General features: G+C 58.0%; 1 protein-coding gene across 1 annotated transcript; it reads right to left on the bottom strand.

Moving 5' to 3' along the window:
* Positions 1-8,962: 8,962 nt before the first annotated feature.
* LOC104262736 (glutamine synthetase) lies at positions 8,963-14,953 on the bottom strand. The gene is made up of 6 exons (XM_059828853.1): positions 14,782-14,953; positions 14,038-14,199; positions 12,135-12,281; positions 11,106-11,233; positions 9,726-9,925; positions 8,963-9,444 (listed from the first exon to the last, which is right to left on the bottom strand). The coding sequence occupies exons 1-6, from the start codon at positions 14,945-14,947 to the stop codon at positions 9,123-9,125; spliced, it is 1,125 nt and encodes a 374-aa protein (XP_059684836.1). The 5' UTR covers positions 14,948-14,953; the 3' UTR covers positions 8,963-9,122.
* Between the last annotated feature and the right edge of the window lie 429 nt (positions 14,954-15,382).

Genomic DNA, 15,382 nt, shown 5'->3' with positions numbered 1-15,382 from the left:
CCTCTCAGCACATGTCTCCTCCCCACCGCTGCCAAGAGAAACACTTCGTTTTCCTGCTCGTCATCAGTCACTCCATGTGTCCAGAGCAAAAAAAGTATCAATCCCCAGCATGGAGAAACATGTCCCAGCAGCTGCTCCTGCAGGAACGTGGAGAGCAACCCTCTTGGCACATGCCAGAGCAGGATGTCGGAGCCAAACCATGGTTTGGTGCAGACACATCCAGAGGACCAAGGCTCAGGGTGACACTGACACCACCACCCCACTGCTGCAAACAGCTCCAGTGGAGTGAGCAGCCCAGCACCCAGTGACACATCTCAGGGTCCCCTCGTGAACAAACACACACTGCCATAGCATAAGGCTAGCCTATGTACAGAGCTCCCTCCCCATCGCCCAGGGCCTGGGTAAGGGGCAGGATGGCACACCAGCAGTGCTGACCCCACAGACACCCCACGGGGCGCACCAGAAAGCCACCCAGACCCAGGCGTGCAGGGGAAGGGGTTAATCTCTCAGCTCAAGCTGCTGCTAGAGCAGTGTTCTGCCTGAGGGCACCATCAGCCGCTGAACATTTTTCTTTGTGAAGTAATGCTTTCCAAAAGAGTTTGCTGGCTGGCTGCATCATGGGTGGATGCTGGGTGGAAAAGCAGGGGGCCATGGTGTCCTCCACCACCGCACCTTGCTGTCCCTACCCCTGCTCATCCCAGCTCTCACCCCCCCGCCCACAGCAGGGCTGTCCGGGATTGTCCCTCATCAGATATTCCCCTTTCCCCAGTCATTCTTGATTTGGGTTTCCATGAGCTAATACGCAAGACTCAAAGGTCACTGGTCTGAGCTGAGGCCAGCCAGACTTGTCACGCAGCAGGTGAGTCACATCTGACAAACCTGCCTTGGCCAGAGCAGGAGGCATTGTTAAGAAGTCCTCCACTGCCACAACATGAGCACTGTCTGTCCCAGCCACAGGTCGCGTCAGCATGCTGCTGCTCACACAAGGACCTGATGGAGGCTCTGTCCCTGCTAGAACCACGTGCTGGACATCTCCTACCAGCCCATGACACCGCCAGCTGAGCTGGTGGCGAGTAAAGTGGTTGAAGGTAACTCTACAACCCATTTTCACTAAGTGACCAGACAATGATGATGCTTGTGCGGGCAGTTGCTTTGCGGCCCTTGTATTGGGCCAGTCAGCAAAACCAAACCCACTGTCCCCAGAGGACAGAGCAACTCATGACAGGTTCGAGGAGCAGCTCCTGGGACACTGCTCCTGCCAGCAGCCCCCCAGCTCTCTGCACAGAGGAGAACTGCTCAGCCCACCTACACAGGTCCATTGAGGGTGCAGGGTGGTGACAGAAAAGATACACACGATTTTGGTGTGGCCCAGGGCTGAGCCTGGGTGCAAAACTGCCCTGGGAAGCAGCCAGCACCTGCCACCGTGGAGTAACTAAAGGCAAAAATGTGTTGGTACCTGCTCGCTGCTCTGCCTGCCTCCACACCTCTCACCCTGGTGGGATCTGAGCATGATGATCTTCTGCACATCTATGTCCGGTCCCCCCACACTGCCTCTGTGGGGGAACCTGCCAAGCTACAGTCACCCAGTTCACCCAGCATGACAGTGTGAGCTGAAGGCACTGTGCCACCCCAGGGACCTGTCCTGGCACAGGGTCCCAAAGGGGCTGAGGCAAGCAGCACATCAGAGGCACTGGCAAGAGCCTCCAGCAGCCAGGGGAGGTACAGGGGTGCAGCCTGGCAGGAAAGAGGCAGAGAAACATCCAGCGGTTGCAGCCGGGAGGGCAGAACACACGCCTTGGAGAGCCACACACAGGGATCCAAGAGTTTCATGCATTAAACTGGAAGCCAAGAGCAGATCAGCGTGTTACAACAGCACAACTAGTCAGCACAGAAAGGCAGCTCAGGGCAAACCAACAAGCTACGTACAAGACCTGATGGCCTGTCCCTTGCCCAAATGTTGGAGAGGTGGGAGAAGGACATGCTAGGCACCGAACAGCTGGTGTAACAAGCCATGGGACCGTTGTCTGAGGACAAGGAGGGAAAGGACATGATATGCCCAATTTAATACAGCCAGGACGACTGTTAACAGCATGCTTCAGTTCCTTGTGAACATGTGGGTGAGGTGGAACATCCCAGGCACAGTGCAGGTCAACGTCTTGGATTAAGTCCCACAGAGAAGACAGAGTCACCCTAGCTAAAGTCTCCCTAGATTCATCTTATTTCACCATTCTTCTTGGGGCTGGAATTTGCCTTACAGATCAGCTGCTGCCAAATCTGTCACAACTTCTTTTACTTTCCCTGAACTACAACTTCACTGTTTTATTTCCCCCATCTTCCCTGTGAGCTTGAGATGGTTTAGGGCAAACCCAGTTCTTTCACTAGCAGCTCTGTTTCCCAACAGCACCCATCACCTTTGCACTCTCTTCCCATGGGCAAATATTCCAAGCCCAGCCCTACCTACAGCTATTTTTACACAGTCCTCCTAAAACCTGCCGTACATTGACATTTCAGCCACCAGTATAGCTAAGCCAGCGCAAACACCTACTGCAATGTGGATCAAGGCCAATGAATGCATTTGATCTGTGTTATCACCATTATCAGGCTAGAGCGGCACCAGAATAAATCACTTCATTTGGGTTTGAATCACCTCACCACTAGACACCTGCCTGACTACAACTCAACCTGTCCCTCCTTCTCCTAGCAAGATCTGCTGTTATAATTCCACCAATTGCCTTTCCTGCTGCAACCCAAGCACCTGCATGAGCTGCAAAGAGCTTAAACGAAACAGGCTTGTAAGAGAGAAAGAAATTACAGCAATCGCATCTCATCGTCCTCTGGGATGCCGTGTTCCTGCTCATGGCATCCCATCATCAGCATCGCTTCTCAGCAGCTGCAGGAAGTAAGGATTGAAGAAGAAATTGAATTCCCCAGACTCAGTTTGCCACTGGCTGTCCCCATGCACAGTCAGGGGTCTTCTGTGGGGTCAACACCTTGTGGGGTCCAGTGTTCGGTTTCCCAGCTCCTGACACGGGTGTCTGTGCACAAGATATCACCACAGGGAGCTGACCCTGCGCTGGGAAACATAGCCATCTCAGCATTGCAACACAGCCCTGCAGAGACTGTCACTGTGGCAGTGCAGAGCACACGTCCCACCCCAAGGGCAGCCGGAGGAAATTTAAGGCTATTGTCCCTCGCTCTAAGCCTGGCAAATGCCAAGGCTGCATCTTAGCAGCCTTTAACCAAACAGATGCGCAGCGACATTTCAAAAGGCAGCACAACAGAGATCGATACCAGTGAGGAATCCGGTCCTGCACCCACCAGTGCAAAGTCTGCATCCCCCCACCAGCAGTGCCTGAGAAATCAGCTGCAGCTTCACGGCTCAACCACTCCTGCACAGCTTCACATGTCACCTCCCTCCTCTACGCCAGGCACCCCTGTTGTAGGTACCGCCAGCCTCCAAGGACCTTGCACTGAAGAAGCATTAGCAAGAACTGCAAGGGGCACCCTAGAGGAGATTGTCCTGCCCCATCCCAGCAGACGCTGCCCTGTAACACCTATACCCCACAGCCCCCCTCTCCCAACACTGTGTTTTCTTCTGTAGCCCGTTGTACATGCCCCCCACCCAACCCATCAGGGCACAGCATGGGCCAGGGGCTCCCAAAGGTCCAGGAAGCCACAAGGGATGCCAGAGCTACAGGGCAGAGTCTCACCAGCAAGGGCCCCGTCCCTCTGCTCCCAAGCATGATCCAGAGATGGTAGAAGCATTCAACCAGGAGTCCAGATCATCAGGAAAGTTCCCCACAATAAGGCAGGTCTAAAATCAAGCCAGAAAATCAACCTGCAGTTCAGGATCAGTGAGGGTAATCAGGGTGAGGCATAGCCTGGTGATCTTCTGGCAGGTCTACAGCAGTAACACAGGTCAAGCTGAGACATCAGACCACGGATTAAGGTCTGGCTGACCAACACTGGAGACCAGCACCCCTCAATACAACTCAGGCAGGGATTGATGGCCCTGACAGAGCTTAAATGGACCCCCAGGGGCCATGGGCTGGGGCCCCAGGTGAGGCTGGTCAGGGCCATTAAAGCCTGTTAGTGCCCTGACACCCTGTGCAGCTCCTGTCCCCCACCCAGCTCCCATGCAGCCCCCAGCCTGCAGCTGGTAGGGTGCTTTTGATAGCTTATCTGGCCCTGCTCACCCATCACTAGGACTGGGTGCTCAGGAGGGGTGCTGGGGTGAGCAGAGGTGGCTGCTGCAGGTCATTAAGGACTAATTTGTGGAAGCTCTAGGGACACCTGGGGGAGCCGGATTCTTTGCAGACCTTTCTCAAGCCAACCATCAAACCGCTGCTGTGGGCTTCATGGCACTGCTCTATGAAAAAGTCTTGTCCATGAAAAGCAGCAGCCCCCACTGCAGCAGGGACCACCAAGGCAGACCCTGCCACGTCCTCCTCGCCAGGGCACCGGGGACTCTCTGCTCGTCCCAGCGTGGCTGAGACGAGCCCTGTGGGGACTGATGGGGACATGGGGCTGATCTGCTCTGCACCGTTACAGCCTCTGCTGCCTTCTCTCCCAGGAGCAGGAGGGCAGACCCGTTGGCTCCTCTTACACCCAGGTGCAAGCCCCAACATACCCCCCAACCACTCACCATGAAGTCATCCGTCCCCAGTGCCCCCACAAACAACCCCCGGAGCTCTGGGTGCTGTCACAGGGCATCGCATTGCTCGTGATCGCGCTGCGTTGCATCATCCAGATGTAAAGCAGGTGGCAGGTGTAATTTCAGCTGCTGGGCCCATCTACCCCCCCTAGACTAAATCCCCCGTGTTTTGTGGATGAGGTCAATGACTGCCTGCTCCCAGTGCCCTGCCATGGTAGTGACCTTTCCTGGGAAGTCTAATTGCTGTATCTTCCCAGCAGGGAGTGAGTGGCAGGTCTCCGGCAGCCTACGTGACCCCTTCCTCGTGCATCCCTGCAACCGAGCCCCATGCTCGGATGTCGAGAGGGTTTTCAGCAGCGGCAATGCCAAGCAGGTTGGTCACATAGATGAGAAAACCCATCGCGCATTGCCAGGTTCTGGGCTGCATCACCCTCTCAGCAAGACACTGCTGTCACCCGGGGTGTCCCCAGAGACTCCCCAAACAGCCCACCTGGAGTGAAGATTGGGCTGCTGGGGCTCTTTACCCTCCTCCCATACTTCTAGGGACCAAACTGAGCCGAAAGCAGCTGAATGCAAACCCAGAACCAGCCTGGTGGAGGTTGACCACCCGCCTGCCAGCCGGGCTCCCTGGGAGCGAGGCTCGGTCCGGGAGAGCCGTGCAGGGCTAGTGGGGGGCCAGGACCAAACACCCCCCGGCCAAACCTCTCCCTCTCTCTTCTCCTGGCATGTTGGGTGCCGCTGTGTGTTGCCTGTCCCCCTCCAGTTGCGGCTGCATTTCAACAGTAGCGAATGACTGATAATGAGCCGTGTCTCTCTACGAGCTGAGAGCCTTTGAGATCAAAGATGCTGTTACACAAATCCAAAATATTACCACTGGCCTTTAAAGACCAGACTGAGCTTCCGAGGGAAAAAAATTCAATTTTCTATAGATCTAATTTGAAACCATTTTAATGTTCATTAAGATAGAGAGACCCAAGCAGATTGTGCAGGCTGGAAGACAGGGCGGGGAAAAAAGAAGTTATTATTGACATTTTAGTTTAGGTCTTTATTCTACCCAGAGCTCCCCATTTCTGGCCAGCGGCTTTGAGTAATGCTATTGTTAGGACCACAATTGTAATTCTAATGTCCTTTTTATAACTGGCTTGGAAAAAAAAATCCTGAAGGCCTTGACTGAATTCAAAGTAATGGAATTTACAGTGATGAAAAGAGGTATGAAGATGGAGAAACCTGCAAGTCCCTGCGCTGTCGCTCCCTATCACAGGGTGGGCCCGATGCTTGCCAACCCTGGGTGTCCCTCTCTGCAGCATCTTCCCGGGGTGCTCGGTGGTGGGAGGCAAAGGAAGGGACCACGGCGGCCGCCTGGTCCTTGTGTGTCCCAGCTTGGCAGCCCACCCGAGCCGTCTGCCGGAGCCACTCGTCCGTCTGCTGGGTCACAGCCCCGGGAACAACCGTCCCGAGGGGTCGTGCGCCCCGAGGGGTAACACAGCCCTCGGCAGCACCCAGCTCCGTGCCTCCAGCCGAGGGTGGGATGGGTGCGGGGCCCAAAGGGGGATTTATTTGCCACCATCTGTGAGTGCCTGTGTGGAGATGCAAGATATGGTAAAGGCGGGTGCGTCTGTCCAGCGGGCGAGGCTGTAGGGTGGTCCTGGGGGTGGGTGGGCAGGGGCAGAGCCCCAAAAAAAGGAGCTTGCATTGAAGAGCTTCCCGGCACCGCCGGCCCGCCGCTCTCCCAGAAACAAGGCTGGGGTCAAGCAGCTCCTCCGCGCTCTCCCGAGACAGGCCCGGGGGAGGCCGCGCCAAGCCCGGGACCACCGGCCCGGCCCGGCCCCGCCGCCGCGCTGCGGGCGGGCGCTGCTCTCTGCCGGTGGCGTCCGCGCCGGCGGAGGGCGGCAGAGCCCCGGGAAGCGCCGCCGGCCGCTCCCCCCCACCGCTCCCCCGCCCCGGGAGGCGGCGGCCCCGCGGGCAGCGCAGGATGCGGCCCGGCCCCGGCGAGGGGGCGCGGTGGGTCATCCCCCCCCGGCCCAGTCTCCTCGGGGTGCCCCGTCGGGAAAGCCCGGGATAACTGATTGCACGCGGGGGCCCAGCACCGCTTCCACCCATCCATCGCGGAGCACCGGGCAAGGCTGGGCGCATCTCCTCCTGGCACTGACCAGCCCTTGGGTGGGGACGGGGACACCGTCCCCCCGCCATGGCCTCAAGCCCGGGCCCGAGGGCTGGCTCCGTCCCCAGCGCCTGCTCCGCCGGCTGAACCCAACAGCCCACCTTTGACAGCAGCAGGCACACCAAAATTCAGGCACACCAAAATTCAGGCACGCCAAAACTGTAAGAAAAGCTCTCGTGGGAATTTGCCGGTGTCCTTTTTTCGGCTGTGCTGCAGGCCCCGGGGGTGGGAATCACTCCTGCTTCAGGAAAACAAAAAGACCTGACATAGGGCTTTTGGCCCATTTTGACCTCAAAAAGTACAAGCAATACGACCTGTGTTTCGGCAAAGGATAGCATGAAAGTGTCCAAGCACACAGCAGCTCCAGCCGCATGGGGACCGGCAGGCAGCGTCCCCAGCGAACGGTGGCCAGAACTGATCCCAGCTCCGAGAACAGCCCCGGCTGTGGCTTTGGGCAAGTCCCTGGAGCCTCACTGTCCTCCCCTGACCAGGAGGGTCCTCTGTCAGAGGGGAATCGCAGGGTGAGACCCAGGAACAGCTACAAAGTGTTTGGATGTACCACGGTGCTGTGTCCGGCCACAGATGTTTGTGTGTTGGCAATGCGGATTCACACGATTCCCCAAATTTAGCAAGGGCTGTACAGCACAGTATGATGAAAGCTGAAGGACTTTAAGCCACTGGTACAGTCAGGGAAACAAACATCAGTCTTCCTGCTCCAGATTTAGCTCTTTATTGATTTTCCAACTGCATCCAGCAGTCACTGTCCCAGTGCTCAAATTACCCGTTAAAGACATCGTAGAAATGAGAGGAAAATGAGACAGCGTTGTGGTTTTCATAAAAAACGTTAAAACATCCCAAACAGCAATTTCTGGAAGGAAAATTTGTCCTTCTTAGGGTGGGGACCGGGTTACATTTATTCTTGAACAGCTCAGAGACACCCAGGGCTCCCGGCTGCTTGCGGTCTGGGACATGGCCACCTCCCTGGCTGCCACTGCCCTCGCTCCCCGCTCCCCTGGCAGCACCATGACCTGCAGGATGGACTTGGGGTCCTCCATTTCAGCTTGTCACCTGCGTTGGATTCAACGATAAAGGTAAAAATAGTTTCAAAATCCCTGTGGCTGCACTGGCGTGGGCATGATGTCCCCTGTGTTCATGCTACTGGTACCACTCACCTCCAGGTAACCCTCCCCTTGGTGAGTGCAGCTGGGTCGCATCCTGCAGGTCTGTCCCAGGACCTGACCTGCCTTTTCACGGTGTCCCTGGGACCGGAGAGCTGTCCCCTGTGCTTGCCTCCAACTGCTCCCCACATGCAGCATGGAGGGACCCCAAGGGTCTGGCCATTAGAGACGCCGTTGACACCCCATCTACATGGATATGTCCCCACCTGGGGGTTTTGCTCCGTGAATATAATCTATGAACCCCACCTTGTAAAGAGACTCCAAGCCAGGGAGCTGCACTGTGTCCCTGCGGTTCAGCAGGGCATCGCCCTGGGGTGCAGCAGGGGGATGTCCCCAGGCTCCCCTCCCTCACCCAAAGGCATCCCCGGAGGGGAGGGCTGCCACTCGCTGTGCCCAGTGGCGGCCCAACTTTGCTGACTCAGCGGCGCATGCCCTGTGTAAACGCCCGCCAGCTGCTGCCCCAGCCGCTGTTTGCTCAGGCTGTGTCGCTCTGTTTGCCTTTCAGGGGATCACGATAGAGGGAAATGGCCTTTCGGCCACTGGCAAATGGGGCAAGGCAGCTCCCGGCACCTGCCCCAAGGATCCTCCAGCATCTTCACTCCTCCAGCCCCCGCCCAGGGCTGGTGCAGGCTGCTCAGTGGCTGAAATCCATCAGCAAGACCCAAATTAAATCCTCCATGGAGCTCTAGGAGCTACAGAAAAATGCACCTGCTGCAGCATAACCCAGCTGCCACGCAGCCAGGAAAATTATTTATTATAATTTCCTTGCAACAGAGATATGCAAAAAAAGCACCCGCCCTCCCCAGGTGCAAACAGCAGCAGCTGCAGCTTCCACGTAGAGATCTATATACATCACAGTGTAAAGTCCATCGGAAAAAAATTCGATCCAAGTTTTAAAAAAAACTCCCCACATACAACCTAAAACCAGGAACCAGAAACCAAGTGGTTGAGAAAATAGGTTGGGCCCCTCCCTCTTACCATAAAATATATATATTTCTAAGGCGACATTTCACAAAACCAGAAGCGAGGTTCCTAAAGAGTCTGAACTGGCAGCCGAGGACACCGCATGGGCACAAATCCCAGGTGAGAAGCTAGTGTAGAAACGAAAACCTCCACCCACCCCGCAGCCTCAGTGGTCAGCATAGTCCTTGGTCTCCACCCCGGTCTCGTTGAGCACCGTTGTCCTCATGATGGCCTCCGTGACCGCGTAGGGGTCGCAGTTGGCTGCCGGCCGCCGATCCTCGAAGTAGCCATAGCCGTCTTGGCCGACCTGGCGCGGGATGCGGATGCTGGCGCCTCGGTTGGCCACGCCGGCGGAGAACTCAAAGATGTTGGAGGTCTCGTGGTGGCCGGTGAGCCGCCGGGAGTTGTCCCTGCCACCCCGCGGGTCGTAGACGCAGATGTGGTAGTCGTGCCTCTTGCTCAGCTTCTCGATGGCGGCTTCGATGTGTCTGTGGGAGAGGAGACCAGGGTTGGGTTTGTCAGTAGGTCCAGCTGGGGGGTGTTCCCATGGCCAGGAAGGCTGTCACCCCCTCCTGTGCAGGGACGAGGACAGCCCAGGGGACACTCTCATATGACCAGCTGCTTTTAAAATAAAATGAGCTGGGACAACCCCAGCCCTGCCTGGTGCAGCCACTCAGGTACCCAGATACACATGCTACCGGCAGCTGCCACACAGCCAAAGACACCCCAAACCGCCTGGGTACATCCCAGGGACCCCCCGAGAACTCACTTAAGACCCCCTTCTCTCCGCATCTCCTCGGTGCTGTAGTTGGTGTGACACCCGGCGCCGTTCCAGTTGCCGGTCATCGGTTTGGGGTCCAGAGTGGCCACAACCCCAAAGTCCTCGCAGACGCGGTGGAGGATGAACCGAGCCATCCAGAGATGATCCCCCATCTCGATGCCTTCGCATGGGCCCACCTGGAATTCCCACTGGAAGGGGCGAGTGGATGCACCGGTGAGGATGGGTAGGTTTGTGCCTCCCCAGTCATCACATCCCTGCCACCCCCCAGCGAGGGCTGCCAGCCTGGCGTAGGGCTGAGCTCTACCCCTTGGGAATCAGCAATGAGGATGAGGAGCATTGAGTTAAGCAACAAGACAGCTCTGGCATGCAGAAAAATGGGAATAAACTGCTCATGACTAAATAGAGCAAATCAGAGGGTTTTTAATCAAAACAGAGGTAAGTAAGCACCATGCCTGCTTTCAAGGCTGGTGCTGGAGCTGCTGGTGTGCTGGATCACCCAACCCACACTGCAAACAGGGCACGGGACTAACGAGGAGCCTGTTAGTCCTTCCCGGGCTGCTCCCTCCCCGGCCGGAGCAGGGGTTGCGCCACCCATGGTGACTAAGCAGGGGGTGACGCATTTATGGCTGCTGGCATGGCCTGGCCGAGAGCGAGCTCAGGATGCAGAAAGCAGCCAAGAAGGACCCTGAAAAAGTCAGGGCAAACAGCAGGGTCGTTAAAAGTCCTGCCTCAGCTACACTGCAGATAAGCCCCCTGCTTATCTCCGCCACATCAGCAGCAAGAGAGTCAGCGATTCGCAGCTGCAGGGCCAAATCGCAGTCGGTCAGTCTGGCCACCCGCCTAATGCAATCAGGGACTCCCTCCGGCTAACTCCTAAATAAACCCAAATCCGCCCCAACTGCTTCCCAAGGCCATGTCCCACCTGTGCGTCCCGGCTCCCAGGGTAGGGGAGCAGGACACAGAGACCCAATGCTCCACATGCTGCTCCTGCAGCCCGTCCCGGCTCCCACTATCCCCTGCATCCCTGCTTCGTGGAGGAAGGAAAGCACACGGGAGCACCCGGCTCTGCACAGGCTGCCAGAACTCAGGCTGAGCTGTGCAAGGAGCTCACTTGCCATTTGGCTTAGCGGCGATTTCGCTTGCCTGCCCCAAAAAACAGGGATTTGCACACCAGAGTGAATTAGGAGAAAATGAAACGTGCGCATTTTCATCCTAGCAGTGCAACTGCTCCTATCTAGACAAAACCCATGCAGCGAGTCGCGGGATTTGGCATCCCGGAGGAGCTGGGAGTTGCTGGGTTAGTCCAGCCTCACACCAACTCATATCCATCACTGGAAACAGGGGCTGCGCAGGGCCGTCCGCACGTACCTGGGAGGGCATCACCTCTGCATTGGTGCCACAGATCTTCACCCCCGCGTAGAGACATGCCTTGTAGTGGGACTCCACAATATCACGCCCATACACTTTATCTGCTCCAACCCCGCAGTAATAGGGGCCTGGAAAGGAAAGAGGAGTCACCACCCAAGTAAAGCTTTTGGGAGCAACAACAGCACTGCAGTGTAATCCCACCACTCCCAGGTACCAGCCATCATCTGCAGAGGATTTATGGGAATTAAATGGTGCTGCCTTCCACAGTGCATCGAGCCACCGACCCCTGCTCCAGGACCAGCAGCCTGAGCAATTCATCTGTGCAACCTCAGCCTTATCTAGGCAGTTAAACAGGACTTGTCACACATCAACTGGGAGGTGGCCTGGAGATAAGGAAAGCTTAGCTTGGCTTGGCCTGCCCCGCAGCACCTCGCTAACCCTGGGAGCACGTCAAGTGTCCGAGATCGTTCTGACAACAGCCAACATTGTTCATGGCTAGAAAATTCAACTTGCCATGGCTCTTCCTCATTCAAGCAGGTCAGACGAATTATCTTCTTCCCGCCTGGGGGAAGGGAGATGTTGAAAGCAGGCGGTCCCCACAAGAGGCTGATTAAATCAGGTTGGGAAACCCCTGGCCCTCTCCCAGGAGGCAGCGGAGGCGCTGGGGCTCGCTCCCTGCTGCAGGAGGGCACGATGTGCTGGCCCTTTCCCGAACAGCCACAGGGAAGAGGTTTTTCCAGCTGAGTTCTCCAGCCCTTGCCAAACAAGTCAGTGCAGCTGAGCTGTTTGTGCAACTGGGGGCTGGCGGGAGCGGCGCTGCCGGCCAGCTCACGTGAGTCGCGGGGCACCCGGTGCTCTCGGCAAACAGCTCCTGACCTCATCCCAGCTCCTGCCCAGTGTCAGGCACGATGGGAAAGCTGTGCCCTGCCCAAGGTCAGCGATGGGATGCCTGCTAGCGGGCAGCACCCCCCGAGCGCGGGGTGAGAGCTGAGGGGAGCACTTGGGTTGGGGAAGGGTGGGAGCACTTACCCTGCGGGCCGGGGAAGCCGTTGTCGGGCCAGCCGTAGGGGTGGCCGTTGATGCCCAGCAGCGTGTACTCCTGCTCCATCCCAAACCAGGGGTGGCTGTCCTTAACCAAGTCCATGACTTTCTTGCACGTGTGTCTCAGGTTGGTCTCTGGGAGCAGAGAGGTCTGGGTTAGACCCACGCCATGGGCAGGCGCCCGCCACGCTCCGCTCCCTCCCACTCAGAGGTCGCGACTCCACCACTGCCAAGCGCTTCCCACAGAAGCCTTAAGGAAACCGGTGAGCGGATTCCCCCTTTCTGCCATGCTCTCTGCTCACCAGTTTCCTCCTTCCAGAGCTATTCCACCGCCACAGCATCAGGCCACAGGCCAAGGAGGTTTAATTAGCCTACTCCCCAAACCGCCACTGAAGGTCCATGAACATCCTCCTCTTACACACTGAGAGACCAGGAGCCACACACCAGCCCCGTCCTACAGGCGTCCAGCAGATCTGGGAACAGGGACTATACATCTCCCATCACTACTTCACCCCCATCCTCTTTCTACCAGCCTTAGCTTAATTATCCTTGTCTTTTTCCTGCTCCATGTTTTTGGTTAGCATCCAGGCTGGCTGGCCCTGTCTTGGCCCTTTGTGGTGGCAGGGGTGCTCAGGGCAGCCGGGGCTTTGCCAGGAAGATACCGACATCAAAGAACCATCCTGACGTGGGACAGCGTGCCAGGCAAGGGGAGTGAGAGTTTGGACCGAAACAGCAGGGCTGAAAAACTGTTGTCGCAGGGACAGGCAGCAAATTCTACCTTTAAATTGCAATAAAAGACCACAGAGCAGCTACGACACAAAGCCCAGGGCGTGGGGCTGGAGAGGAGCAGTGACATCTCCCTTGCACTGATGGCAGGAGCGGGGAAGGCAGTTCCTCCCTGGAGCCCACACAGCCCTTAACATCCACAGAGACCCACCCTGGGAAGAGCCGGAGGGTGCACCCCGCTCGCCTGCGGGGTGTCACAGGGCTCTGGGCTGAGCTCTCTGCCCCAGCTCCAGCCCCCGGAGCTCCAGGGCCAGGGGCTCTCGTTACAAATTGCTTTGGCGGAGGAGCTGCTGGGCAGGAATCTCAACCAAGACACTTCCCCTGCGGCTGAAAGGCACGACGCTGTAGGAAGAGGAACCAGCTCTGTCTTTCACCATCACTGCCCGCAGCCTCTCCTCTCCCAGGCAGATGTGCGCATCACCCCACAGATGCCACATCCCTCCCCCCCACACCCAGCGGGGACGTGGCCCCGCTTTACTGGCAAATAACCAGTTATTTGCCGGCAAAGAACCCCTCCGGGAGGCCCTCGGTGTGTCCCTGCAAACCGGCTCCCCCTCCTCTGTCTGGGGCTTTATCAGACGGACAGGACAGACACCGGGACTGCAGACTTCTGCCTGCAGCAGCAAGACCGAGCGCAGGCATGCTCCGGGGCTGCTTGCAAAAGGACACCCCGAGCCTGCGCTGCCCCAGCACCTTCTCCCTTCTTTTCCGCAGCTGCCCATCAACGAGGAGAGCGGCCACGAACCCGGAACATTAAAACCCCTGCCGCTTCCAGCTCCAGCTCCCCCGTGATTACCCCGCAGCCCCGGGGGCTGAGTGCACTCGGGCTCAAAAACTGGGTGACGCCTTTGGCACACTCAAGCTGGCGAGCACCGCGAGCTCCACGTCTCGCTGCTCTTCTCCTCACCCTGCGCCACTAAAACAGGTTCCTGCAAACAACCGCCGCCACCAGCACTTGAATTTCGGAGCCTCGGGCCAAGCGCTCGCTGCTGAGCTGCTCCCCGGTGCCAGTGGTCCAGAGCAAGCGGCCCCTCAGAGAGATAGCACCCTAAACAATAAGGGGGTGATCCTCGGGAGCTGGAGGGTGCACGCCGGAGGTGCTCACCTGCGGGTTTCCTGTTGTACTTCAGCACTTCGCAGAGCACCAGCTTGTTGGGGTCCAGGCAAAAAGGGTCCCTGAACATGCGGACAGGCACCAGGAACATGTCGCTGTTGGAGCCCTCCGCCTGCGCCGTGCTGGAGCCGTCGAAATTCCACTCAGGGACATCTGCGAGGCAGGAGGGGGGCAGAGGGGGGAGTGGGATTGGGAAAAGCTCTCTCTCATATGGATCATGCCGAGTGCTGGTGGCTTAGATCAGGGATGGGGTGCCCAGAGGGCACTGAGTGCCACGGGACGATGGCCACAAAGGTTTTCTTGCATGTCCCTGGAGCCCAGCCGTGCTCCCTGAGCATCAGTGAGTTCACCCCCCCAGCACATTGGGGCACAGGCAGGATCAGACCCAGCTGCTTCACCTCCCTCCGCCAAACCCCATCCGGATGCCAACATGTCTCCACGCCTGTTTGCCCAGTGGAAAGGGGCGAGGATCTCGTCCTCCCCTTCCCACCCAGTGCTAATGACAGAGATTACAGATTAAGCAAACCGCAGCGACGCAGGCCAGATATTTGCCCTGCCGCTTGGTATAACCCCACGAGACAACTGCAGCAGGTATCACAGGCACCATGCAACCTCTCCACGGGGAGAGCAACTGCCAACTCCCACCACCCAAAGCACCCCAGAACTTTTCCCCGGTGATGCTCGGGGCCCTCCACCACACCAACCGTCATCTCCAGGGAGAAGCAGCGGTCTTACCTTCGATGCTCTTGGGCTCCGTGTCGAGGGTCCTGCTCTTGCAGCGCACGCCCTCGCCGCTGCCGTCGATCCAGACATAGGTGACCTGCACCAACCCATCCTGGGGCAGCCTCACGTACTGCTCCCGCACCAGCTTGTTCAGCCTGGAGCTGTGCGACACCGACATGGCGACGGCCCTGCCAGAGCACGCAGGTGAGCGCGGCATCACCCCCGGCCCATTTCCCCCCGTGTTTTTTAAAAAGCAACCCCCATCCCCCCCGCCCCAAAATAAGCCACCCCCAACCTCCCGCCCGGCGCTGCACAGGCAGCCCCGGCCCGGCTGCCCCCTCCCCGCCGCGGAGCGAAGCGTCCGCCCGCGGGACTCGAACCCGCGGCCCCGCCGCTCACCGGCCCCAGCGCTGCCCGCGGCCGCGCCCGCCGCGCTTTATAGGCGCCCGCGGCCGCCCCGCGCGGGGAGGCGGTGCGGAGGCGGCTCCGCCCCGGGGCGGCTGCGACAGCGCGCCGGGCTCCGGCCCCCAGCCCCAGGGTTACCCATTAAAACCGCTTATTATATATTTTTTCTTATTAAAATATTGCTTATTAAAGCCAGTAAAGTATGGCA

This window comes from Gavia stellata, chromosome 24 (assembly GCF_030936135.1).
Source record: "Gavia stellata isolate bGavSte3 chromosome 24, bGavSte3.hap2, whole genome shotgun sequence".
Taxonomy (NCBI): Eukaryota; Metazoa; Chordata; class Aves; order Gaviiformes; family Gaviidae; genus Gavia; species Gavia stellata.
This window is presented reverse-complemented; position numbering and strand designations above follow the sequence as displayed.